This window comes from Podarcis erhardii, assembly GCF_964252035.2.
Source record: "Podarcis erhardii genome assembly, chromosome: 5".
Classification (NCBI taxonomy): domain Eukaryota; kingdom Metazoa; phylum Chordata; class Lepidosauria; order Squamata; family Lacertidae; genus Podarcis; species Podarcis erhardii.
In genome coordinates, this window is record NC_138509.1 from 11,684,148 (window position 1) to 11,711,785 (window position 27,638).

The 27,638-nt window shown below is 50.4% G+C and overlaps 1 protein-coding gene across 1 annotated transcript in view; it reads left to right on the plus strand.

Moving 5' to 3' along the window:
• Positions 1 to 27,638, plus strand: part of WDFY4 (WDFY family member 4) — a 204,254-nt gene that overhangs the window by 166,253 nt on the left and 10,363 nt on the right. The window contains exons 51-57 of the mRNA XM_081864118.1: positions 3,444 to 3,597; positions 13,118 to 13,209; positions 13,952 to 14,164; positions 18,283 to 18,430; positions 18,918 to 19,075; positions 22,355 to 22,513; positions 25,967 to 26,146. Coding sequence (XP_081720244.1) covers positions 3,444 to 3,597; positions 13,118 to 13,209; positions 13,952 to 14,164; positions 18,283 to 18,430; positions 18,918 to 19,075; positions 22,355 to 22,513; positions 25,967 to 26,146 — 1,104 coding nt within the window. The remainder of the gene's footprint in view (positions 1 to 3,443; positions 3,598 to 13,117; positions 13,210 to 13,951; positions 14,165 to 18,282; positions 18,431 to 18,917; positions 19,076 to 22,354; positions 22,514 to 25,966; positions 26,147 to 27,638) is intronic.

Consider the following 27,638-nt stretch of genomic DNA (forward strand, 5'->3'; position numbering starts at 1 on the left):
CTGGGAATGCAAATGTGCCTGCCAGCCACATTAGCTCAGAGTCTGAATGTTTTGCAGCCATTCCTCCTAAAATAAGTAATGACCGCTCCCCGCATTAAACGGGGGGCGCCCTTTGTGTGGACATGCGCAGCCCCTGGACCCTGTGCTCCATCAGCATAGGCTTGGCTTTGCCTTCCCTCAGGTGGGATACCTGGAGGTCTCCGCCTACCTCAGTCAGTTGTCCAATCCCGCCTGGGGGAAGCGTTGCCAAGGAGACCAGGCCAGGCAGGGGAGGGACTACCTGCCCACACAACAGAGGGAGGATCTTACCTGGGAATCCTCAGTTGGCTCCAGAGCTTCTCCCACCCTACCCACCCTCAGTTAATGTCTTCTTTTGCAGGTTAACCTTTTCTCCACAAGTACTGGGCGCTGCTACGTCAAGGTTGCTGTTAAAGGGCCGGAAAGGAATTCCCCTGCATTGGCAGGTTTCGCCTTTCCCGTAGCAAAACGTCACAACTTTGGCGGTATCAGGCCTTGGGCGGAATCCTTTAGTCCATCTTCCTCTTTGCGGCGGCGATACCAGGGTTCCCCGTTAAAGGGGTTTCTGAAGGGAGGCTTTGACTGTACGCCGAAAGGTCGTCATTGCCCTCCCCTGCGACGGTGGCATAACGGGGGCGGCTATCTCTGCTTGAACATATGTTCTCCAGAGCCGGCCCATTCCCCCCCCCACTGGATAACCCTGTAGCTCCCTAGGTCCCCGGCTGGGGACTGGGGAGGAATAACGCCCAATGCCTGAGCCAAGGTCTACCCACATCTGAAATATAATAAAGTTGTGGCCAATTTAATCCCATAGCACGTTGTCTTAAGTCGTTATTCCACATGACGGGGGGGGGGCGCCCGGGATCTGGGGGACTGCCTGACCACACAATGGCTGCAGGCTAGAAGAGCCCTGAATTCACATGTCTTGAATTGAGGAGAGAAGAGGCAGGAGGGGTTTTTTGGGGTCTTGTTTTTGCTAACAGCTCATAAAGTTGTTTGGGGCTTTCTCCCGTTCTTCCTTTCCGCATTCCGAGAGGAGGAGAGCCGACTAATTCTGATATAAATATATGCAAATACATTTATTAATATAAGAAATACTGCAAATCAGTTATTGCTTTCTTTATAAATAATACAGGCTTATGTTTAAAAAGATATTACTTCCTCCAAAATGCATTAGACAGCTGCAAAAAAATTACATTTTTCTAGATGGTAATATCTTTAACCAGATTTGCGGCACTAACAACATTTCCTATGTAGATATTATTTTTATTTAATACAGGTAACCTTTTTATTACGAATCACATTGTTTCTCTGGAGATTACTATCACCTTTCATAAAAGCTGTAAAAGCAGATGAAGAAGTGTCAGTCTAGGCACAGCCGTGTGTATGCAGATGAGATACACGCTTCGAAAAGAGACTTCAAGGAGAAACTTGTTAGCTTCTGGTTTCTAAATATGGTCTGCCTGTCTCCTAATATGCTTCAGTTTTCCACTGAAATTTGACTCTGAGGGTTGATGTCTGTTAATGATTAACTTCGCAGTGACCTTGAAAGTAAGGCTTCTTGTGTTTCGCACTGAGAGGACACACAGCAGACATCGCTCCCTGCGATTAAGTACAAAATCTGACCTGGGCAGCCCAGCCGAGCCCAGTGCTTGAATTTCAGGGGTGGCACTGTGGGTTAAACCACAGAGCCTAGGGCTTGGCGGTTCGAATCCCTGCAACGGGGTGAGCTCCCGTTGCTCTGTCCCTGCTCCTGCCAACCTAGAAGTTCAAAAGCATGTCAAAGTGCAAGTAGATAAATAGGGACCGCTCCTGCAGGAAGGTAAACGGCATTTCCGTGTGCTGCTCTGGTTCACCAGAAGCAGCTTGGTCATGCTGACCACATGACCCGGAAGCTGTACGCCGGCTCCCTCAGCCAATAAAGCGAGATGAGCGCCGCAACCCCAGAGTCGGTCACGACTAGACCTAATGGTCAGGGGTCCCTTTGTTACCATAAAGAAGCAATGCAGAAGCAAGAAGAAGCAGCTAAGCCAGCTACTGCTGGCTGGAAAGCCAGACAGGATGTTTGTGACTGTTGCCATGGCAAGAAAGGGGCAGTCCATTCTCCTTATTGAGCACAGGATGTGAGCTCAGTGTGTGTCATATGATCTGTACAGGATGTACATGGGTGGAGTTTTTGAGTTTCTCTCTGTTGTTCAAAGAGTGCAGACATCTTTAACTGTATGGCTGCTAAAGACAGGAATAAAAGCATGTAGATACATTTCTGTCTGAGTCTGATTCCCCTCCCTGGGGATATGCAGGGAGGAGGAGAAGCAGTGGTGTGTTTTTCTCACAGTCTGGGAAAAATCGCCCATACGGACCTCATCTGTTTTTCCTGCCGGGAGTCGCAGGAGGGAGGTCAAAAGGAATTCAGCCGGTGCCTGGACAGATAGGCACATACCTCTGACTGAGGCAGAATTCCAACACCCTTTACCTTTACTCCCCTCTTACCTTTTGTGACGTCTCCCTTCCCACTGTTTTAAAATGACTTCAGAGGTTACAACTGGTGCAAAGTCAGGAGGACTTTTCCATTTCGCTAATAATAAATAAATATTTTTTTATTTATACCCCACCCTTCCCGGTTCAAAAACTGGGCTCAGGGCGGCTAACAACAAATTTAAAACACTTAATTGTAAAAGCAGCATAAAATACAGTATAAAAACATGAATAGCAATAAAATTCAAAGTTCAGAAATCAATTTAGGGGAAATCCATCTAATAAGCATTAGATAATCACCAGGGCTGGCTGGCTGAATTGGTCCTACTTGGGCCAGCGAGGAGGTCAGGGGAGAATTAGCTGTGGGGTCTCAGAGCCGGGTAATCTTCATAACAGGGGAGGGGGAAAGAAGAGAAGGGAAATAGAAGATCAGGCTGAATTCAAATTAAAGGCTAGGCGGAATAGCTCTGTCTTACAGGCCCGAGGGGAGGGGGTTAAATCCTGAAGGGCCCTAGTCTCATGGGACAGAGTATTCCACCAGGTCGGAGCCATCACTGAAAAGGCCCTGGTCCCCCCAATGATTTCATACCCTCCAACATTTCTCCCATGTAAATAGGGACATCCTTTTCCATACCCTCCGACATTCCTCTGATGAAAGTAGGGATTAAAAGCGGGACATTCCAGGATCAAACCAGAAACCGGGGCAGCTTCTGTAAATCCAAGGCTGTCCCTGGAAAATAGGGACATTTGGAGGGTCTGTAATTTGAGTAGTGTGCCAGTTTGTGGGTGGCACCAGCTGGTGGCACCATCTTTCCCTGTCCAAAGAAACGAGAGTTTCTCAGCCAGTGATCATCAACCCCTGTAGGCAACACACATTTTCAAAGAGGGCAGGAAACTAATTCAACCTTGCAACTTTCCCTGTCACTCTCTCTTTCATCCCACCAACCAAGGGAGGCGGTTTTGATGTTGCCGAGAGAATGTTCCATAGCATGAAGAGCACCTGGGACTCGGCCTCAAGAGATAACATGACGGACGTGAGGGAGCTCATCCCTGAGTTTTTTTACCTCCCCGAATTCTTAACAAACTGCAACCAGTTTGCACTCGGTAAGTATTTAAGCGCTGCTGAATTTTCGCCTGCAAAAGTAACTTTGAGGAAAGGCCTTTCATATTCTCACTGTCTTTTCATGCCTGCTTGCAACCCAGACCACTTACTCTCTTGGCAACATTTCGCCCCACTCACACCCCACGTCTAGTTGCAGGATTTCTTCTTGACTAGCGTGTCATGAATCGCAGAATGGACGTGGTGATAGTATAGTGCAGGGGCCAGCAAACTTTTTCAGCAGGGGGCCAGTCCACTGTCCCTCAGACATCGTGGGGGGCCAGAGTTTAATTTGGGGGGGTGAGTGAATGAATTCCTATTTCCCACAAATAACCCAGAGATGCATTTTAAATAAAAGGGCACATTCTACTCATGTAAAAACATGCTGAATCCAGGACCATCTGCAGGCTGGTTTAGAAGGCAATAGAGCCGGATCCGGCCCCTGGGCCTTAGTTTGCCTACCCATGGTATAAAGGTAAAGGGACCCCTGACCATTAGGTCCAGTTGTGGCCGACTCTGGGGTTGCAGCACTCATCTCGCTTTACTGGCCGAGGGAACCGGCATACAGCTTCCGGGTCATGTGGCCAACATGACCAAGCCGCTTCTGGCAAACCAGAGCAGGACACGGAAACACTGTTTACCTTCCCGCCGGTGTGGTGCCTATTTATCTACTTGCACTTTGACGTGCTTTCAAACTGCTAGGTTGGCAGGAGCAGGGGCCGAGCAACGGGAGCTCACCCCGTCGCGGGGATTTGAACCGCTGATCTTCTGATCAGCAAGTCCTAAGCTCTGTGGTTTAACCCACAGCGCCACCCTACCCATGGGATAGTGCCATGAAAACAAATTAGAGTTTTTTAAAACTTTGCCCCCTGTGTCATGTGCTTATGGCTGGTCTCACTGCCCACCACACACTGAAAGATGAACGCAGGGTTGTAGCATTTGGGTGTGTGTGCCAGGGGTGCTGCAGCCCCAGAAGCACAATTTTTAGGAGGAGCAAACCAGGCACCCCCAGCACAGCCTGGGATGGCGTTCCCCTCCACAGGTGTCACCACACCGAGGGGGGGGGTGAATCTGCCTACAAAGGGGCACTTTGGTTGGCTGGCCTCTCCCCTGTATGGGTGGGCAGGTGGCACTTTGCTCCAGTGGGGGGGGGGCTAACCTGCCAGCATACCCCCGGGTGTGTGTGCACACCTACCTGCCTCGGTCACTGGCAACAGACGCTACACCACTGGACGAACGTCTCCAGCAGAGGGCTTGCATTCATGAAGGCTCCCTGTGCATTTTTGAACCTTGCGCATTCTGGGTCCTGACTCACCCAAGGAGCTCCGCACTGCAGTTGTTTGCACCCCAATGTGCAATGAGAACAATGTGCCCCCAAAATGTTATGGCCCTGCCAGGATGCCCATTGGAATGCATATTTTCCTGCACCTTTTGACATCTAGACAACCACAAATCTGTGCTCAGATGTGCATTTTTTAATCGGAGGTGCAAAGCTGCAGGGAGGAGCCCAGACTCCATGCAGTCAGAAGTCTTAGGAGGTAATATTCATTGGCATATAATCCCAGGATCAAAGGAAATATTCCCACCCACCCTGCCTGCTCCCACCAGCCAGCCTTCAGCCAGCCTGCCCAAGATGGATCCCGGTCTTTCTTCTTTTACCCAGAACACCCTGCTAAAAACTCTTTTCTTGTCACCTCACACCCAGTTGCTGGCACAGTTCTCATTACTAAAACAAAATAAGGAAGGAGGCACGCAATGCAATATGGTTAATGTAGTGTCTTGCCCAAGTTGAACTAGATCAATTTCTGTTCATGAGTAAGGATCTATGAAATGTGTTGTTCAACCTTTGGATGATCAGCAAAGAATCTCTCTTTGAGATCATTTATCATTTTGGAATGGTTTCTTCAGTGAGACTGAACAGTGTGTTATTTGATTTTGTGCTGGACCCGGGGGAAAGGTACCTTGAGCGTAGTCTGAGTCCACACGAAGAGGGGCGAGGTCCGAGGCGGAGAGCCGGGCGGGGAACAGGTACGCTGGAACAGGAGGCCGAGCAGGGTACAGGAACACCGGATGGTCAGGAACAGGAGGCCGAGCAGGGAACAGGAGCACCGGATGGTCAGGAACAGGAGGCCAAGCAGGGATCAAGAACACAGGAAGGTCCAAAGCCAACAACGACGTTGCTCCCGCAACCTGGGACCGGGCTGACTGGGCTTTTATCCTCTTCTAAGGCCAGGGGCGGTCCCGGCCCCCAGGAGCCCCGCCTCCTCTGGCCTTAAGGCGAGCACTCCTCCTGGGAGCAACCAGTTCCCTTCGCCTCTCTGCCCTAAGCCTCTGCAGATCAGGAGAGGCCGAAGGGTTACTGGGCCCTGGAGGAGGCTCACCTGTAGCCACTGAGTCCTCAAGCCCCTCTGGGGCCTGAAGGGTTTCACCTGGGGCCAGCTCCTGGTGCTCTGCCACAGGTGCAGGCTCTTCAGCATCTAGGCCTTGCCCCAGTTCAGCCGGCCCTGGAGGCGGGGACTCCTGTGCAGGCTGGGATTCCTCTGGTTCATCCTCTGAATCGGAATCCCAGGCCATCACACCATCCCCCCTCCCAGGCCCCCCCCTCAACCGAGGGTCCGGACCCGGCTTGCCGGGGTACGTCGCATGGAACTCTCGGAGGCAGGCAGGTGCGTGGACGTTGGCCGCTGGTTCCCAGGAACGGTCCTCCGGTCCGTACCCCTTCCAGTCAATGAGATACTGCAGCTTTCCCCTGCGGTATCGGGAGTCCAGGATGCGTTCCACCTCGTACTCAGGCTCTCCCTGAACCAACACTGGCTGCGGTCGGGGACGGTTCGGGTGGAACTCGTCGGGTGGGGCCACTGGACTCAGAAGGGACCTGTGGAAGACCGGGTGAACCTTCAGGGTTGCGGGTAACCGGAGACGGAATGCCACAGGAGAGACTTGGTCCACAATAGGGAACGGGCCGGTGAATCGGGCGTCCAACTTCCGCGAAGGTCGAGAAGGGTGGAGGTGGCGAGTGGAGAGCCAAACCAGGTCACCGACGCGAAGTTCCGGCCCCACCTGGCGGTGGCGGTCGGCCTGGGCTTTGTACGCTTCCTTGGCCTGGTGCAGTTGCTCCACCAAAAGCTGTTGCTGGGACTGGAGCTCTTGAAGCCACTCCGTCACCGCCGGGACCGCGGATGCCGGCAGCACATCTGGAAACAGCCGTGGATGATAACCGTAACTGGCCTGGAACGGGGTCTGCTGGGTGGACGCATTCACCGCGTTGTTGTAGGCGAACTCTGCCAATGCCAGGTGGTCGACCCAGTCATCCTGCTGGTAGCTGCAGTAACACCGGAGGTACTGCTCCAGCACCGCGTTCGCCCGTTCCGTCTGGCCATCGGTCTGTGGGTGGTAGGCTGACGAGAGGCAGACCTCTGTCCCGAGGGTCTGGTGTAATGCTCGCCAGAACCGGGATGTGAACTGAACGCCCCGGTCGGACACCACGCGCTCAGGTAGGCCATGCAGGCGGAAGACATGCTGAAGGTACAGCTGAGCGGTTTCCTTGGCTGTGGGTACAGATGGGCAGGGGGCGCAGTGCACCATCTTGGTGAAATGGTCGGAGAAAACTAGGAGGCAGGTACAACCACGAGACGGGGGTAAGTCCACTACAAAGTCCAACGAAACCGTGTGCCAAGGGCGTGGTGGAACTGGCAATGGCTGAAGTAGGCCGGGGGGTCGCCCGGTAGGGCCCTTGGCGCGCCGGCAGACATCACAACCAGCAACGTATCGAGCCACGTCAGCCTTCAGGCGGGGCCACCAAAACTCACGACTGACCAGATGGGTGGTCCGATACCGTCCAAAGTGCCCCGCTGCTGGGGCATCATGGGCCATCCGGAGAACCTCCAGCCGCAGTGGCCCTGGCGGGATGTACAGACGACCGTGGTGCAGCAGAAGGCCCTGATGCAGGACCAGCCCCGGATACTGTGGGCTGGACTCTTCAGCCAGCTCCTGGAGTCGTTCCTGGGCCCAAGCGTCGACCCGCTGCTGTTTCCGCACCCGAGCCTGCAGTGGCTCCGCCTCCTGGGTGGCCAGGAATGCAGCTGGAGGTAGGATCGTGGTGGGTTCTGCTTGCTGTACCGTGTCTGAGTTGTCTTCAGGTTTCCGGGACAGGGCATCCGCCTTCTGGTTCTGAGAGCTAGGGATGTAGCGGATCCAGAACTGGAACCGGGAAAAGAACAACGCCCACCGGATCTGTCTTTGGTTCAGCTTGCGGGTGGTCTGGAGGTACTCCAGGTTCCGGTGGTCGGTTCTCACCTCCACCGGATGTCGTGCCCCCTCAAGATGGTGGCGCCAGACCTCAAAGGCCACCTTGATGGCCAGTAGTTCCCGCTCCCACACAGTATAGTTACGCTCCGCTGGTAGGAGCTGGCGGGAATAGAAGGCACAGGGTAAGAGTGGCGCTTCAGGTCCATTCTGTTGAGACAAGACGGCACCGAGAGCCGTACTGGAGGCGTCGGTCTCCACCACAAAGGGTCGAGAGGGGTCAGGATGTTGTAAGATTGGCGCCCTCTGGAAACAGGCCTTCAACCCCTGAAACGCCTCCTCTGCCTCCTTGTCCCAGGAAAACGGCGTCTTTGGGCGCAGTAGCCGGGTCAACGGGGTGGTGCGATGAGCATAATCTGCGATGAAGGTCCGGTAGTAGTTGGCGAACCCCAGGAAACGCTGTAGGTCCTTGCGGTTCCGAGGTGCCGCCCATTCTCGAACCGCTGCCACCTTCCCAGGGTCCATCTGCACCCCATCTGGAGAGAGCCGGTGTCCAAGGAAGTCCACAGTCCGCTGATGGAACTCGCACTTGCTGAGCTTTGCGTACAAACGGTGCTCACGCAAGCGCTGCAGCACGGTCCGGACATGTCCCTCATGGCGAGCCGGGTCACGGGAGTAAACCAGTATGTCATCCAAGTACACCACCACGTACTTGTCTAACAAGTCCTGGAACACGTGGTTGATGTAGCGTTGGAACACAGCAGGCGCGTTGCACAAACCGAAAGGCATAACCAAGTATTCGAACTGCCCGTACCGGGTCCCAAATGCTGTCTTCCACTCATCCCCGGCTCGGATCCGAATCAAGTTGTAGGCCCCCCGGAGGTCCAGCTTGGTGAACACCTGTGCCCCTTGCACCCGCTCCAGCAACTCCGAGATAAGGGGCAAGGGGTACCGGTCTGGGATGGTAATTTTGTTCAGGGCTCGGTAATCATGGCAAGGGCGAAGTTCCCCACATTTCTTCTTAACAAAGAGCACTGGTGCCGCGGTAGGCGAGGTGGAAGGCCTAATGAACCCACGCTCCAGGTTCTTGCGCAAGAAGTCCTGCAAAGCCTCGCGCTCTGGCTCTGTTAGAGAATATAAGCGACTCACTGGTAAGGGCGCTCCGGGCTGGAGGTCTATGCCGCAGTCAAAAGGCCGATGCGGCGGCAGCTGGTCTGCCCCCCGTTCCTCGAACACGTCCTGGTAGTCCTGGTACACGGCTGGGAGCGTGGGTGCTGCCTCCTCCGTGGGCGCGGCCGCCAGCGTCTCGGATTGAGCATGGGAACATGGGTCTGGGAAGTGCACAGTCCGTTTGACCCAGTCAATCTGAACGTTGTGAGCTTCCAGCCAGTCCATCCCGAGCACGAGGGGGAACCGGGGCATAGAGGCAATGTCCAAAGTTCGCAACTCCCGGTGCTGCTGGAGACACAGGACCAGGGGCTGGGTCTCCTGAGTAACGGCTCCTGAACGTAGAAGCCGTCCGTCAATTGCTTCCACCTGGACCGGTTCTGGCTTGTTCCGAAGTGGCACCTGATGATGGGCAGCAAAAGCAGCGTCCATATAAGAACGGGTTGCTCCTGAATCCACCAAAGCATGGGTAAGAATCCAGGGCCCACCTGGAGGGTATAAACGTACCGGAACCATAAGATGTTGCAAGTCCATTGGTGCGGGCCCATTCTGCGCTGTTTGGGACCCCCGGTAGCTAGGGCCATCAGCTACTGGGGGTTGGCGGTTTCCCTGCGGCTGGCGTTTCTCAGGGCAGGACCGAGCGTAGTGTCCACTTCCGCCACAGTAGAGACATAGATTCCCCTCCCGACGCCGCACCTTCTCTGCGGGGGAAAGGCGTGGCCGCACTGCCCCGAGCTGCATAGGCTCCTCCGATAACTCAGTTGTGACCGTGGGGCTGCCGGAAGAAACTGGTGCCGAGAACTGGAGGTGTCGTCGGCCCCGGGCCTGGCGACGATCCTCCAGCCGGTCGTCTATCTGTAGACTCCGTTGAATGAGAGTGTCTAGCGTGGTGGGGCGTTCCATTGTGGCCAGCTGGTCCAGTATCTCGTCCGAAAGCCCTTCGAGATACTGGTCCCGCAATGCCGAGTCGTTCCAGGTCAAGTCCTGTGCCAACAGCCGAAACTCCGTGGTATATGCGGCCACCGTGGACTCGCCCTGTTTCAACTGCCGAATCGCCCGGTTGGCTTGACTCCCTTTCTGGGGGTTGCCGAACGCGGCCTCCAAAAGATTGCAAAACCCCGTATAGTCTGCCAGCAAGGGGGAGTCTTGCCTGAGTAGCGGCAACGCCCACTTGGCCGCCTGGTCCTTTAACAAACTAATCAAAAAGTGCACCTTGGTGCGGTCGTCAGGGAAGTTCCGGGCTCGCCCCTGAATATACAGCTTGGCTTGGGCGAGGAACATGGGAAAGCTGGCCGGGGCTCCATCAAATTTCTCGGGCAAAGCCACTGGGTACTTGCCAGGAGCCGGGGCGTCGGCCCCAGGAGCCGGTAGGGCTTCCAAGCGCTGCTGAAGTGCCGTAACCGCGTCGCTGAGCTGCTGCACGGTGTGAGTCAAGGCCTGGTTCTTCTGGGCCAAAGCCACCAGCGCAGCCACCTGGTCAGCCATGGCCTCTGGCTCTTCCCGAACGCACCCCAACGAAGGGGGAGTGCGGGTGTGGCGGGAGCAAACTGTGCTGGACCCGGGGGAAAGGTACCTTGAGCGTAGTCTGAGTCCACACGAAGAGGGGCGAGGTCCGAGGCGGAGAGCCGGGCGGGGAACAGGTACGCTGGAACAGGAGGCCGAGCAGGGAACAGGAGCACCGGATGGTCAGGAACAGGAGGCCAAGCAGGGATCAAGAACACAGGAAGGTCCAAAGCCAACAACGACGTTGCTCCCGCAACCTGGGACCGGGCTGACTGGGCTTTTATCCTCTTCTAAGGCCAGGGGCGGTCCCGGCCCCCAGGAGCCCCGCCTCCTCTGGCCTTAAGGCGAGCACTCCTCCTGGGAGCAACCAGTTCCCTTCGCCTCTCTGCCCTAAGCTTCTGCAGATCAGGAGAGGCCGAAGGGTTACTGGGCCCTGGAGGAGGCTCACCTGTAGCCACTGAGTCCTCAAGCCCCTCTGGGGCCTGAAGGGTTTCACCTGGGGCCAGCTCCTGGTGCTCTGCCACAGGTGCAGGCTCTTCAGCATCTAGGCCTTGCCCCAGTTCAGCCGGCCCTGGAGGCGGGGACTCCTGTGCAGGCTGGGATTCCTCTGGTTCATCCTCTGAATCGGAATCCCAGGCCATCACAGATTTACACACTTGTTGCGTTCCTGCTGTTACGCTGTCTGTTTCTTGTTTATATAATGCATTCTCAATTATTTCCAAACTGTTTATGTTCCCCAGATGTATGAATTGTGTGGCACTGACATTTCAACGTTGTATCTTTTTGCTATTGCTATTTATGTATATCATTTCTATCTTACTGATTTCCGCCTCTTTCTTATGCACATAATAATGTTATAGATTTTCTTTTGGGGGACCCCTCTAACTCCTGGAAATTAATAAATGGTAGCATTTTTATTATTTGGGATGTGAAGGGGGAAATACAAGCTGTAGAGGAATTCCAGAGCTAGCCAATGCAAAACGACCTGGGTATTCAGGGCTATTGAGAGCCGTTGGCAATAAAGGCATAGCTGTCAACTTTCCCCCTTTCTTACGAGGAATCCTATTTCGAATAAGAGAATTTCCCTTTAAAAAAGGGGAAAAGTTGACAGCTATGAATAAGGAGAACTGTCCTCCCCCTTGTCCTGAGGTGTCAACAGAGACTGTGGGTTTGGAAGGCTGCCAGGGTAACTGGGTGTGAGGTGACAAGAAAAGAGAGTTTTTAGCAGGGTGTTCTGGGTAGAAGAAGAAAGACCGGGATCCATCTTGGGCAGGTTGGCTGAAGGCTGGCTGGAGAGATGGTTTGGACTCTTGGCTGCACTGCTATGGGAGATGAGCCCCTCTTAAAATGACCATTCTGTAAGGTCTCCATGCAGACTGAAGGTGTAAATAGGTGAATCAACCATATTTCTTAAAGCTACGACAGTCTCCATTGCGTCTCAATTCTCCAAAGGACCACAGACCCTGGGTGAGTGCCTGGAACTCTGCTCAGCAGAGAGAGGGGCAGGCACTTGACTTGTAACAAGAACTAGGGGAGATAGGTTAGGCCGAGAGAGAGAGCACGTTGTCCAAGATTAGCCAGTCATCTGAGTGGAGATCTAAACCTGGTGCTCCCCAGCTTAATGTCAAAACTCTAAACCTGCCTTCTCCAACATGTCATGGAAAGGAGAGAGCTCACGTGGATCAGCCTTCAGACAAGGTTAAACAACATTCAGGAATCAATGGAAAGGGAATCAATGGAAATTCAGGAATCAATGGAATTCAGGAATCAATTCAGGAATCAATGGAAATCCTTGACGCCTCCCTTTCCATGGAGGCGCAGGTTACAGCAACAGCCAATGCAACATTTTTCCACCTTCGCCGCATCAAGCAGTTGGTCCCTTACCTTTCCCGCCCCGATCTGGCCACAGTGATCCATGCGATGGTCACCTCCAGGCTTGACTACTGTAATTCACTCTACGTGGGGCTGCCCTTGAAGCTGTCCCAGAAACTCCAGTGGGTGCAGAATGCTGCAGCGAGGCTCCTCACGGGGTCTCTGCCATGGGAGCATATTCACCCAGTGCTTTTCCAGCTGCACTGGCTCCCAGTGGAGTACAGGGTCAGATTTAAGGTGCTGGTTTTGACCTCTAAAGCCCTTCACGGCCTAGGACCCTCGTACCTACGGGACCACCTCTCCCGGTATGCCCTACGGAGAGCCTCAAGGTCCATATATAGCAACACCCTAGAGGAAGTTAGATTAGCCTCAACCAGAGCCAGGGCCTTTTCAACACTGGCTCCGGCCTGGTGGAACGCTCTGTCTCATGAGACCAGGGCCCTGCGGGATCTGATTTCTTTCCGCAGGGCCTGTAAGACAGAGTTGTTCTGCCTGGCCTTTGGCCTAGAATCAGTTTGATTCCCTCCCCCTCCTTCTTTTTCCTTTCTCCTCCTATGAAGAGATTGCACCCTAATGTTTTAATGTTGTATCTTAATTTTTTAAATTGTATTTTAATCAACTTGTTTTTATTATTGGTTGTTAGCTGCCCTGAGCCCGGTCTTGGCTGGGAAGGGCGGGGTATAAATAAATAAAAATATTATTATTATTATCAAATAATGTTTTTTTGGTCGCTTACAGGAAGCTTGCAAGATGGGACCTCGCTGGGTGACGTGCTGTTGCCACCCTGGGCAGAAGGAAACCCTCATAAGTTTATCAGCTTGCACAGACAGGTCAGTATGACAAGGCATGCCGTTTGGAAGTTATGGGTGCTGATGGCACCCAAAAATAGCACCACGTATTTACGTCAAACTGGGTGCCCGCTAAATTTGCTTTCTGGCCCAGGAGTAGTGATGGGGAGGATCCATGAAAATATATATATTAACGTTACCTTTTTTCTTGGTCTGCTGGCTACTGTTCACAGTCACTCAGCACTCCCTCAGCCCTAACTTTGGTGGTCAGATTTATATTTGCTTCATTTATTCTCAAGAGATTTCAGCCAAACTTTGATGTGTTTATAGCTACATTGGTACCTCGGGTTACATACACTTCAGGTTACAGACTCCGCTAACCCAGAAATATTACCTCAGGTTAAGAACTTTGCTTCAGGATGAGAACAGAAATCGTGTTCCGGCGGCGCGGCAGCAGCAGGAGGCCCCATTAGCTAAAGTGGTGCTTCAGGTTAAGAACAGTTTCAGGTTAAGAACGGACCTCCGGAATGAATTAAGTACTTAACCCGAGGTACCACTGTACTCTTTTACCCTTTTACATTTGACCCAAGAGATGGTATCTTTCCCTTCCATGTTTTCCATTGAAGACCAAAGCAATTTGTACATCTTGAGGGTTAACTCAGGGATTAGTGGTAGAGTCCACACTACTATGTGGGCCTTCCGGTAACAAGGACCCTACCCACAAAGGCAAAATATAGGATGGTGTTCTCAGTAACCAGGTAACTCAGTGAGTATTGGGTTTCAGGCACTGGAGAGCGATTACGTCAGCAACCATATCCACCACTGGATAGACCTGATCTTTGGCGACAAGCAACGTGGCCCAGCTGCAGCGAAGGCTATGAACGTCTTCCACCCCTATTTCTATGGGGACCAGGTGCACCCGGACAGCATCAGCGACCCACTCATCAAAAACACCGTCTTGGGGTTTGTCAGCAACTTCGGACAGATCCCAAAGCAGGTACAGTGCAGATGTGGGAGGAAGTGAGTCACCAAGCGTCGAAAGCCTTCTCCAATTTGAACCCTGAGTGGGATGCAGAATTATAGGATTTTGCAGGATATCAGCAGCCACTGATGATCTAACTTGGGGATGCATCTGGGCTCTAGCTAGTAGGGCAATCTACCAGTAAAGTCCTGATTTGTTTCTTTCATCTTCAGCAGGTAGACAGTGAATTGAATATCTACTTTAGCTGAGAGCTTTTGCATGGATACTGTATGCTTGAGGCTTTTTGAAATATACTCGGAGTCAGGAGTGGATTTCATGCTCTTTATTCAGCTCATAGTGGTGAGGAGGAATGAATGTTCTCCCCAAAGTATCTGCTTTATATACATTATTTACACAATGGGCTGCACGTGATTGGCTAATTCCGGAATTCTCCTGTAGGCCAATCAGGTTGTGGATTCACTTCCATCTGGAGCTGGATTGGGTGGCTCCTGCGGACCAGTCATACTGCTGCATTGTTCTAGGACCAATCAGACTGCTGCATTCTGAATCCTATTGTTCTAGGACCAATCAGACTGCTGCATTTTGGATCCTATTCAGCTCAGTACATAACACTTATTAAGAGAAAGAGATCGCACAGCATGAAGTTGTGTGTCTCTCTCTGTGTGTGTATCTTGTTGACTCTTGTTGACTCTCAACCTTCCACTGCTATTCTTAAGGAGCCTGTACTGAGATGCTGGTCCCCAGTTTCTCCAATCAGAGTTGAAATACTGTATTTTTCGTCCCATAGGACGCTCCGTCCCATAGGATGCACCTAGTTTTTGGGGGGAGGAAATAAAGGGGGGGGAAATTCCCTTTATTTCCCCCAAAAAACCAGGTCGGGGAAACCGAACCAGGTCGAGGAACAGCGGGATGGCGGTGCTGTGCCTCCTTGCTGTCCCCCGAGCTTGTGGGGCTGGCCGATGTCTGTCCGGCGCGCAGGGCACTCTGCTTCAGGGCAGCCATTGTGCCGGGCAGCAGGCTGCTATCTGCAGCATGGGGAGCCCTGCGGGGAACTCCCGCAGGGCTCCAACACGCTGCGGGTGTCTGCCTGGCGGGCGGGGCGCTCTGCTTCAGGGCGCCTGTCGCGCCGGGCGGCAGGCTGCTATCTGCAGCGTAGGGAAACTTGCGGGAACTCCCGCAGGGCTGCCTACGCTGTGGGTGTGTTCCTGAAGCCTGGAGAGTGAGAGGGGTCGGTGCGCACCGACCGCAGGGCTGCCTAGGCTGTGGATGTGTTCCTGAAGCCTGGAGAGCGAGAGCGGTCGGTGCGCACCGACCCCTCTCACTCTCCTGGCTTCAGCGAAAGCCTGCATTCGCCCCATAGGAGGCATCCAGATTTCCCCTTCATTTTTGGAGGGGAAAAAGTGCGTCCTATAGGGCGAAAAATATGGTATTTAGCTCCTTGGGGGCAGCCCCACTGCAATCTGTTTATTCCCAACCAGCTGGCACAAAGCAGCACTGGGAACAGAAATGCACATAGACGCAAGCATTTGCAGCTCCCTGAGCTCTGATTTCTGAGCAGCCTGCAGCTGGTCTCCCTTGTCCCACTTAGAATCTCTCGTGGTTGCTGATAACTTGGAAGAATCATTCCTGTGTCCTGTTTGAAGCTGATCTAAATGGTTTATCTGTATGTGGGGGGGGGGGGAATCACAGCACTTGGCAAAGGCTATCAACGGAATACAAAGCCACCCCATTTCCTTCCCCCTCCTTTCCCCCAGCCTTTTTCAAAGTGTGATGACTCTGCAAGGAGTTGCTGATAACGTTCTCTACAGAGCTTCTGCTGCAGGCAGAGACTGGCCGTCCTGGGGTTTTGTGATAGGGGACTGTACCTCCCATTTAAAGGCATGGTGCAAATTAGTATCACGAAAAGGGATGGAAGCATCCGTGTTGAAACGATGGGCATTGTTGCTGCCACTGCACATTAATTAGCACCAAGAGGGTATCCAGTTCTGCAGAGGGTATGAGATCCTAAAGCACACTTAATTCGGACATAAATCCCACTGCGCACCATGGAAAACCAGCAAAATCTGCTTCCAAGGAAACACTCTTAGGATGAGAAGCATAATAACAGTCCCTTTTTAACTAAGCCTTTGACTGATCGACATCCAGTGCCCTTTAAAAACACGTTGGGGAGGAGGGAATTATTGTTTTTGTTTTTATTATGTATTTTGAGTTTTTATATTATGGTTTTATGCTGTGAACCGCCCTGAGGCGTGTGGGTATAGGGCGGTACACAGATTAGAAACAGGAAAGGAGGAATATGTCAAACTGAGCCTTTCCGTTATAGGGCTGCCTTTAGATTCCACCTAAACATTAGGAAGAACTTCCTGACAGTAAGAGCTGTTCGACAGTGGAATTTGCTGCCAAGGAGTGTGGTGGAGTCTCCTTCTTTGGAGGTCTTTAAGCAGAGGCTTGACAACCATATGTCAGGAGTGCTCTGATGGTGTTTCCTGCTTGGCAGGGGGTTGGACTCGATGACCCTTGGCGTCTCGTCCAACTCTATGATTCTATGATTCTATGATTCTATGATTCTATGATTCTATGATTCTATGATTCTATGATTCTATGACTTCAGCTGCCCTCTGTTGATCATTTTGAAAACGTGTTTGCTTCATGCATCCAGTCTTGGGGTTTGGCCCATTTTATGACTAAGCACTCAGCTATGAAAAGCAATCCAGATATGAGTGGCGAGAGTCGGGATGTTTTCCTTCTTTCCTTCTCCGTGGCACGTTTATCCCGCCTTTCGCAAGTTAACAGCACCCAACAGAATATTAATAAGATTTGTTATGCACTGCGAGCGTAGGAGAAAGCAATAGAAGGAAGGCTTGTGAAAAATTGCAACAGAATCAAAAATACCGGAAGAAGTGCCAACGAAAGTTGGAGCGTACTGACGCATGTTTGCACATCCTTGTCATCCGGAAAGGCTTTGCTTTGTATATCGCCTTCCACAGTGGGGAAAACTCTGTTGAAGAGCGTCATTATTTTCTCAGCAGCCCTGAGACTTGGGAACAGCCCCCCCCCCCCCAAAAAATGGCTACTTATACATTGCCAAAAGGAATAAAAGGCATCACACACCTGGAAAATAAGACCCAAAGAGGACAATGATTTGTACAGAGTATGCATATGCTGACTTAGATAGGTACATTTGCACAATGTGTCTAGAGGCGGTTGGAGGATGGGTGGTGGCTAACAGATTGAGGTTGAATCCTGACAAGACAGAAATACTGTTTTGGGGAGGACAGGGGGCAGGCAGGTGTGGAGAACTCCCTGGTCCTGAATGGGGTAACTGTGCCCCTGAAGGACCAGGTGCGCAGCCTGAGAGTCATTCTGGACTCATAGTTGTCCATGGAGGCACAGGTCAATTCTGTGTCCAGGGCAGCTGTCTACCAGCTCCATCTGGTCCGCAGGCTGAGACCTTACCTGCCCACGGACTGCCTCGCCAGAGTGGTGCATGCTCTGGTTATCTCCCGCTTGGACTACTGCAACACGCTCTACGTGGGGCCACCTTTAAAGGTGACCCGGAAACTACAACTAATCCAGAATGTGGCAGCTAGACTGGTGACTGGCAGCGGCGGCCGCAGAGACCATATAACGGTGGTCCTGGAAGACCTGCATTGGCTCCCAGTATGTTTCCGAGCACAATTCAAAGTGTTGGTGCTGACCTTTAAAGCCCTAAACGGCCTCAGCCCTGAAGGAGCGTCTCCATCCCCATCGTTCAGCTCCAAGGGCCTTCTGGCGGTTCCCTCCCTGCGAGAAGTGAGGTTACAGGGAACCAGGCAGAGGGCCTTCTCAGTAGTGGTGCCCGCCCTGTGGAATGCCCTCCCATCAGATGTCAAGGAAATAAACAACTACCTGACTTTTAGAAGACATCTTAGGGAAGTTTTTAATGTTTGATGTTTTATCGTGTTTTTAATATTCTGTTGGGAGCCTTCCAGAGAGGCTGGGGAAACCCAGCCAGACGGGCGGGGTATGTAAATATAATATAATATAATATAATATAATATAATATAATATAATATAATATAATATAATATAATATAATATAATATAATAAAATAATGCGGAATTATTTTTTTGCTACTTTTTCTTCTTCACAGCTTTTCAGCAAACCACACCCAGCCAGGAATACCTTGGGGAAGCATTCAATGAGCAGAGAAAGCATACTCTTCTCTCAAACAGCTAGTCAGTTGCCTCCAACACTCAACAACTTGCGTAATCTGAAGCCTTCGTCGGTTGCTGTCAAAGGTACAGATTGTTTGGGGACATTAGAGCGGGGTGGTGTGGGGTAGAAGAGCACCTGATGATGGCCATTGCTGAGACTCAATGAACATTTGTTCGATGGGATCAGGTTCCCTACGAGCAGATCTAAAAGTTTAAAACTCTGGACCCGCCCAGTGGCCAAGGGACCAAAAGCGACTGGGAGGCTCCATTGTCTGTCTCCCAGGAATTGCATAATGACAAAGGGAAGACCTGACTGGCTCCATCCATCAGCCAGAGAACGAACTGATGCAGGGAGCTGCTAGGGAACAGCTCCTATTATCATCAGTAAGTCAGGCAAATGTACCAACTAGAGAAGAGCAATTATAGTTCACTACTTCATTCTGGCTTTGAAGAACCAATATCTCCCCTCCTCCCTTATCTTCCATTCCCTTCTTGACCTTTGGGAATGAGCCAGTTGGATTTCCCTCTCTCCTAGAGTTACTTCCTTTTCTTCTTCCCCTTCCCTATACAGAGGCACCTCAAGGACCTGTGGGTCACATTGTATGTACTGAAAAGGGAACTTTGGCCGTGGGGAAAAACAAAATTTTGATCCCCCCACAGTGGAATAAAGTGTTCTGCTGGGGTTTCGATGACTTCACCTGCTGCCTAGCTGCTTCCGGGTCAGACAAGGTAATCAGCAACGTGTTTCTGGGTATGGCTGCAAGAAACATTCAAAATTATGTCCTTGGGCTGTTTGAGTGGTCATGTGGCCAATTGTTGCAAGCAGTGAGAGATGAGCTGGCAACGTGTATTGAATAAGTTGGTAGAATCTGCTTCCAGATCATCTGACACCTATAACGGGACTGAACGACAAAAACTATGCCTTCGTAATATCGTATTCAGTTGACAATCTTATCTCATTTCTTGACATCACACCAGGGCTGCAATTGCATTTTTAGAATCTGTATTCCATGCTATTAAATTTACTGGTATTCCCATGGAATGAATATTGTGTAAACTGGGTTGGCATTAGAGCTCAGAATCCTCAGACAGTCCCCAGCTCCCTGGCAGAAACCATTGCTTGCTGGTTGGGTTCAGGAGTCACCCTCCCTTTTAAATACACACCGTGCCCCTTAACTGGTGCCACGATGGGGCAAACTGGCAGGTAGATCGTAACTACTAGGTTATGTATCCACCATCATAATTAGCCAGCAGAACCTACCAATGTCAGAGGGAGTCCACAAGGGGACAATTCACCTCTCAACACAGAACTAGGGACTTTCCAGTAGTGGCACCCAGTTTGTGGCATCCCCCTTGACCCCACAAAAAGTTAAGTTGGCTCCCCTACCAGGGACATTTCTTCAGCCAACTGAGATATTCTAATCTACCCTCCCATTGGCCTTGACTGATTTATCTTTTGCTAATCTGCCTCTTTAGTATTTAGGGACGCGGGTGGCGCTGTGGGTTAAACCACAGAGCCTAGGACTTGCTGATCAGAAGGTTGGTGGTTCAAATCCCCGCGACGGGGTGAGCTCCCATTGCTCAGTCCCTGCTCCTGCCAACCTAGCAGTTCAAAAGCACGTCAAAGGACAAGTAGATAAATAGGTACCACTCCGGCGGGAATCATACAATCATAGAGTTGGAAGAGACCACAAGGGCCATCGAGTCCAACCCTCTGCCAAGCAGGAAACACCATCAGAGCACTCCTGACATATGGTTGTCAAGCCTCTGCTTAAAGACCTCCAAAGAAGGAGACTCCACCACACTCCTTGGCAGCAAATTCCACTGTCGAACAGCTCTTACTGTCAGGAAGTTCTTCCTAATGTTTAGGTGGAATCTTTTTTCTTGTAGTTTGGAACCATTGCTCCGTGTCCGCTTCTCTGGAGCAGCAGAAAACAACCTTTCTCCCTCCTCTATGTAAAGGAGGGAAGGTAAACGGCGTTTCCGTGCGCTGCTCTGGTTCACCAGAAGCGGCTTAGTCATGCTGGCCACGCCGGCTCCCTCGGCCAATAAAGCGAGATGAGCGCCGCAATCCCAGAGTCGGCCACGACTGGACCTAATGGTCAGGGGTCCCTTTACCTTTACTCTTTAGTATTTATTGTTGTAATGTTCTGCTGCTTGGTGTATTTTTAGCTTCAACTAACGTTTTACAAATATCGTAGTTGTGTTGGGTTCTCTCTCTTTCTCTCTGAAGTCACTTTGAAGGCCTTTTTGTGGAAAGGCAGCCCACAGACACATATGCAAGCAAATTTTGTATACTAATTGTCAACGTTCTCTGAGTGCTGCTCCTTAGGTAGACAAAATAGCAGGGCCCAAACCCAAGAGGCAGGCGCCAACAGGCTAGGGGGAGCCCCAAGTTTTGCAGAAGTACAAAACAAACAAAATGTTGGGGGGACACTAAGGTGCAATGAGGACTAGGTATGTTTGGTAGCCACCAAACATGAGTGGTAGAGAGGGAGAGAGAAAATGCAATGGAGAATTTGGGAAAGGGCATGGTTGGAACCCTGAACCAGAGCACTCCTCAGCAACATTTTCTTGCAAGTCACCTAATAATAATAATAATAATAATAATAATAATAATAATAATGCAAACTATTATTTGCCTCTCTGCCTCAGCAATACGGGGGAGATGTTGTCATGGGGTTGTTTTAAGAATCATAAAATGCCATGTGTAAAGAACTTGGAACATTTGGAAGTTCAATATAATTAAAATATGATATTATTTAAGGGTCTAGGCTGCCTCAGTCACCTGTCATTAGAGATCGCCTTGTGACCCTGGCTCCAATAGGGAGTAAGCAAACCTGTAGAGATCACTGAAGCAAAAGAATGTGCAGGATTTGTGTGGGGCAAATGGTAGGCCGCAGCTCACAGAAACGTTTTTTCAAAAATAACAATAACAATTCAACCATTTGTTTTAAACAATACTGTCATTTCCTGAAGTGTTGAAGGGCGTCTTAAAAAAAGAATTAAGCATTTTGAATTTGTATAAAGCAAAATTATCCCATTAGTTAATCTATACGCCACAAAAAAATAATAATAATTCTGGTTTCAGAATTAAAAGAGGGCGGCTCTACACACATGGTTTTTAACATTAAGGAAGGGTTAAGGAATGGTTTTGATAGTGTAGATGGACGTCCAACTTAGGGCTGGATTTAGGTTGGATGAGACCCTAAGCTGCTGAAGGTAATGGGGCCCTTTATATGTCCAGCTGTCCTTTGTCAACAACAAATTGTCTCTTTTTATGTGTGTTGACTAAATGCTATATGGTAATTTCTGGACCTAACAGGTATCTAAAGCCATTTGCACATAACAAAATATGGATTTTATCAAAGTAATTGTTGAACTTAAATACAATTAAGAAGAAGTATATTTGGGAGGGGGACGCGGGTGGCGCTGTGGGTTAAACCACAGAGCCTAGGGCTTGCCGATCAGAAGGTCGGTGGTTCAAATCCCCGTGATGGGGTGAGCTCCCGTTGCTCAGTCCCAGCTCCTGCCAACATAGCAGTTCGAAAGCACATCAAAGTGCAAGTAAATAAATAGGTACCACTCTGGTGAGAAGGTAAACAGTGTTTCCGTGCGCTGCTCTGGTTTGTCAGAAGTGGCTTAGTCATGCTGGCCATATGACCCGGAAGCTGTACGCCGGCTCCCTCGGCCAATAAAGCAAGATGAGCGCTGCAACCCCAGAGTTGGCCATGACTGGACCTAATGGTCAGGGGTCCCTTTGCTATATTTGGGAGGGGGGGTCAAGAGAGTGGGGCCCAAAGCTATAGCTTGTTTAGCTGATACGTAAATCTGGTACTGGTCCTACTATTTGCATTCATAATATCATTCTAATAGGGGGAAATAATATTAAATGGGGCAGTGCTGATGCAGGCCTACTTTCTGAATTTCCTGGGCTGTTTGCTTTGTCGATCTTTTACTTTGTTCCTGCTTGCATGGATGTGTATTTTTCTCTCTCTTTGTATGTAGAAGGTGACCACATTTGAAATCACAGCTGATTGGGGCGTTTGCCTCTGTGCTGTGTGCCCCACACCAACGACACTCATCACCTCTGGAAGCAGCTCTGCGTTGTGCGTCTGGGAGCTGTCCGTGGCTAGAGATGGAGATGCTTGCTTAAACCTGAAGCAGGTATGATATCCGAGTTCACATTTCCAGGAGGCAAAATGATTATGCTCAAGGGCACTTGGTGTTATAGAGTGAGTCTTCCTCTCCCGGCTTCAGCGAAAGGAACCCAAAGCCTGAGGAGCACAGCGGGAACTTGCGCTGCGCTCGGAAGGCTTCAGGGATAGCCGTGCGCAGCCCCTCCGGCAGCAAGAGGTTGCGCGCAGCCTGTACGCTGCTCTTTTGGGCTGGGGGGGGGGAATAAGATTTTTTTCCTTGATTTCCCCCTCTAAAAACTAGGTGCGTCCTATGGTCCGGTTCACCCTATGGCGCGAAAAATATTGTATTTGTACTGACAAAATAATGAGGGTGATGAGGTGTTTAAACACTCAACAGCAAAGGTTCCCCAACCCTTCGTTTGTACAAAGTGCATCGTACATGTGAAATCAGAATTATTGAAAACCCATAACTCTAAAATAACATACTCTTTGCTCCAGTCTTTCTGCAGTACAGTGCTACAAGAGACCTGGCTATTCAATGAGTCCTGGTATTAAATTAGCTGTCAAATCAAGCGTATGAGAGTTTTAAGGTTGTTTCTAGTGCAGTGTTTTGGAGATCTCTGGGGATGGATTTTGGATATCTTCTGCTTGCTCCTGTCATTTTTGTTGCTGTAAAATGGAGGGCTTTGTGGGACTGTTGTACAAATGGTTGTTGTTGTTTAGTCGTTTAGTCGTGTCCGACTCTTCGTGACCCCATGGACCAGAGCATGCCAGATCCTCCTGTCTTCCACTGCCTCCCGCAGTTTGGTCAGACTCATGCTGGTAGCTTCGACAACAGTGTCCAACCATCTCGTCCTCTGTCGTCCCCTTCTCCTTGTGCCCTCAATCTTTCCCAACATCAGGGTCTTTTCCAGGGAGTCTTCTCTTCTCAAGAGGTGGCCAAAGTACTGGAGCCTCAGCTTCAGGATCTGTCCTTCCAGCGAGCACTCAGGGTTGATTTCCTTAAGAATGGATGCATTTGATCTTCTTGCAGTCCATGGGACTCTCAAGAGTCTCCTCCAGCACCAGAATTCAAAAGCATCAGTTCTTTGGCAATCAGCCTTCTTTATGGTCCAGCTCTCAGTTCCATACATCACTTCTGGGAAAACCATAGCTTTAACTATATGGACCTTTGTTGGCAAGGTGATGTCTCTGCTTTTTAAGATGCTGTCTAGGTTTGTCATTGCCTTTCTCCCAAGAAGCAGGCGTCTTTTAATTTTGTGGCTGCTGTCACCATCTGCAGTGATCATGGAGCCCAAGAAAGTCAAATCTCTCACTGCCTCCATTTCTTCTCCTTCTATTTGCCAGGAGGTGATGGGCACAAATGGTAGAAAGCCTAAAATGATCAGAGTCCTGGATTGCCATCCACACTTTTGGGTCTCGGTGGGGAACCCGGGTTCCAGGGGTTAAATGTGGCCAAACCACTGACTCTCTTTCACCTTCCTCAAGAGCTTTTGCTCAGCTGGAATATGTCATTGAACCGTGATGATGCTTTGTGCTTCTCTGGGCTTTGACAAAGCCTTTTTTTCATTAATAAAAATAAAAATTATGAGTGATTCATTGCCCTGCTAATGCTGTTTTCGTAAGTCGGGGGGGAAATGAAAATGAAATTAAAGGATAATAATAATAATAATCATGCTGACCAAAAGTCCAGAGGTAGCATTATTATCAATTTATGATGGGGTGGAAGGTTTACAGGCTATGAAACAGGCTCACAAATTTATGGACAGCTGCACAAATTATGATAGCTAGGAAATGGAAGGGGCAAGCAGAATATAAAATGAAATAATGATATAAAGAGGTGTGGGATATAACTATTAATGATAAATTAACATGTGCCATTAAGGAAATACAGGTGACTAGGCAGGTGGCAGTATAGAAGAGGGGAAATTGAAGTAGAGGAAAACTGGTATTTCCCCACCCATGGCTCCTGTGACGATAGTTCAAGGTTCCCCTGGGAGCCATGGCTCAGCAGTTGAGACCGTTGGTGCAGGCAACTCTTATCTTCTCCTTCAGGTCTTCTGCTTCAGACTGCAGCCTCAACAGCTGCCTCTTTTTAAGCCCTAAGGGAGAAACGGCACAGAATTCAGTGCCTGGTGTCATTTGGCCCAAAGTATGGAATAAGTATGTGAAATATTCTCAGAGTCGAGTGTGAATTTCATGCTCTTTATTCAGCTCATAGCAGCAATGAATGAAACTTTCCCCAAAACGTCTAGCTACAGTGGTGCCCCGCAAGACGAACGCCTCGCAAGACGTAAAACCCGCTAGACGAAAGGGTTTTCCGTTTTGGAGGCGCTTCACAAAACGATTTTCCCTATGGGCTTGCTTCGCAAGACGAAATGTCTTGCGAGTTCCTGCGGGTTTTTTCCCCTCCCCCCCTTTCCCTAAGCCGCTAAGCCGCTTATCAGCTGATTCGCTGATAAGCCGCTTATCAGCTGATCCGCTAAAAGCCGCTAAACTGCTAACAGCGCTAATCCGCTAAGCTGTCAATGGGCTTGCTTCACAAGACGAAAAAACCGCTATACGAAGAGCCTCACGGAACGGATTACTTTCGTCTTGCGAGGCACCACTGTATACGGTACATTATTTACACAATGGCCCCCGCATGATTGGCTAATTCCGGGCTGTTCCTGTAGGCCAATCAGGTTGTGGATTCACCTCCTCCAGAAACCTGATTGCTTGCTCCTGCAGGCCAATCAGGTTGCTGAGTCACTTCATCCAGGTGCCTGATTGGCTGCTCCTGCAGGCCAATCAGGTCGCTGATTCACTTCCACCTGGAGCTGGATTGGGTGGCTCCTGCAGACCAATCAGACTGCTGCATTCTGGATCCTATTGATCTAGGATTCAGCTCAGTACACAACACGATGGAAGCCACAGACTGAACACCTGCAGTGTTTAATTTAACAGCATTGTTCCACATTATTCCATGCATCACAGGCAGGTCGTGTTTACTGGTGTGTTTGTAGCGCTGTCGTTCTAAGAGAATGCTTGATCGAATGATTTTAAAGCCCCCCCAAAACACAGAAACCTCTCGCTCTGAATTGTAGCGGTGCCAGGCAGGTGTATGTGTCTGCTTATATCGTGTCTCATTACTGACATGGCAGGAGAAATTATTTTGCTGCGAATTAGGACAAGTCTCCCAGTTAAGGACGGCGGCAAGGAGCTCTCTCTTGCAACACACTTAGAATGGCCTTGATCCCTCTCGGGAAATTGCTGGGGTGGGTATCTAGTTGCTCTGGGGTTGTTTCTCAAATCTCCGAAATGCTTTGCATTGGCTTCTCTGCTCCCTGCATTAAAGAATGCTGACCGTTCTCAGCTGAAGAATTCTCTCTCCCTGCGGAACAGACCATTTGTCTTTGTAAACTGAAGGATGCCTTGTGGCTTGGTACTAAATTAGTGTCTCCCTTGGTTGTGGTCTCTCTCTGCTTCTTTCGTCTCCCAGCCTTTGTACGGGCACACACAGCCTGTGACCTGCTTGGCTGCCTCCACCTCCTACAGCATCATCGTGAGCGGATCCGCCGACAGATCCTGCATCATCTGGGACCTGAACCAGCTGACACCCATCGCCCAGCTTCCGGACCACGAGGCCTGCCTCTCGGCTGTTGCCATCAATGATTCAACGGTAAGATATTCATTTATCATCATCCTCCTGACACGTCCATGAACATTTCATGACGACTTAATGGGTGCCCTTCCCTGCAAGAAACCATCTTGAGACGCGACAGATTGATTTTTCTTCTTTTTACAGAGGTTTCTAATAGTATCCTTAATGCTGAGAGGGGGCACTAAAAGCAGCCTCAGAGACAGAGCTGAGGCAGGAGGAGGAGGAGGAGGAGGAGGAGGGGAATTGTTACAGGCTGTTCTCTCTGTGCTGGATTCGGCCTCCAGGCTTTTTCGCTTCTGTTTGGTTACAGGCATAGCTGTCAACCGTCCCTTATTTGGTGGGAAACTCCTTTATCCCAGCGCCGTGTCCCGCTGCTGTCCCTTATTGATGATGTCCCTTAAATTTCCTGGGTTTCATGCTTGCCCGGCTCGGGAGGGAAGCAGCGAGACTTCCGCTGTGCTGCCAGGGAAAGCTGGAGGCAGCAGCGGCCTGAGGGAGGAGGAAGAGGAGGGGATGGGGAGGGACGCAGAAGGGTGGCACTTTAGCAGCCGCCGCGGTGCTGCAACCGCCTCATGGCAGGCTCATGGACGGCGTGGGTGAGAGTCTCTCTCCTTCCCCCAACCCTCGGGCAGGGAAGGGCCGATGGAACTCCTCACACCAGGACGACGGCAGCCCCACTGTGCTGCTTAGCGTACCCTCCAACCAGTGCAGCATCTTAATGTAGTGATTTCCCCCTCTGCATCCCTTTCATAACTCTATTTTTATAAATCATTTGTCCATCCATAGTTCAAATTTTTACTACAAGTTTTCTGTCAATCCTACCAATGTATGTAACTCTTGACAATAGCTTTTCAACTAAATTATAAACTTCCCCAATTCTTTATTAAAGAGGTCCTCTTCCTGGTTTCTAATTCTGCCTGTAAGCTTTGCCATCTGGACGTCATCCATCAGTTTTGTCTGCCCCTCTTCTTTGGTTGGAGTTGTAGACCCTTAGGATCATCTAATTCGACCCCCTGCAAAACACAGTCAGTCGCAGCCAAAGCAGCATGAGTGCCGGATTTATGTATAAGCTAAGCAAAATCCCTTATTTTGGCTGCTGAGCCCTAATTTTCGAGGCTGCTGGCCCCTTATTTTCAAATCTATAAGTTGACAGCTATGGTTACAGGTGACCCTCTCCACATGCATTTTATTTGTTTGAGAAAACCAGAATCTTTTCCCGGCCAAAGGCCATGCCTGTGCCAGCCTGTTTCTTACTGAGAGGAGAATCATAGAACTGTCAAGTTCGAAGGGGACTGCCGAGGGTCATCTAGGGATGTGCAGCTGTCCCGTATGGGAATCCAGCCTGCAACCTTGCCGTTATCAGCGCCACGCTCTAACCAACTGAGCTAGCTAGCTTGAAATGGCCTCTTCTTGTCTCGTGATGTTCCTCTCTGATAATCCGCTCACATGGGAGCAGCACTAAATGTAGGGCTAAACTAAATGTCCTATTTGCAGAGGTGTGTCTAAGCTT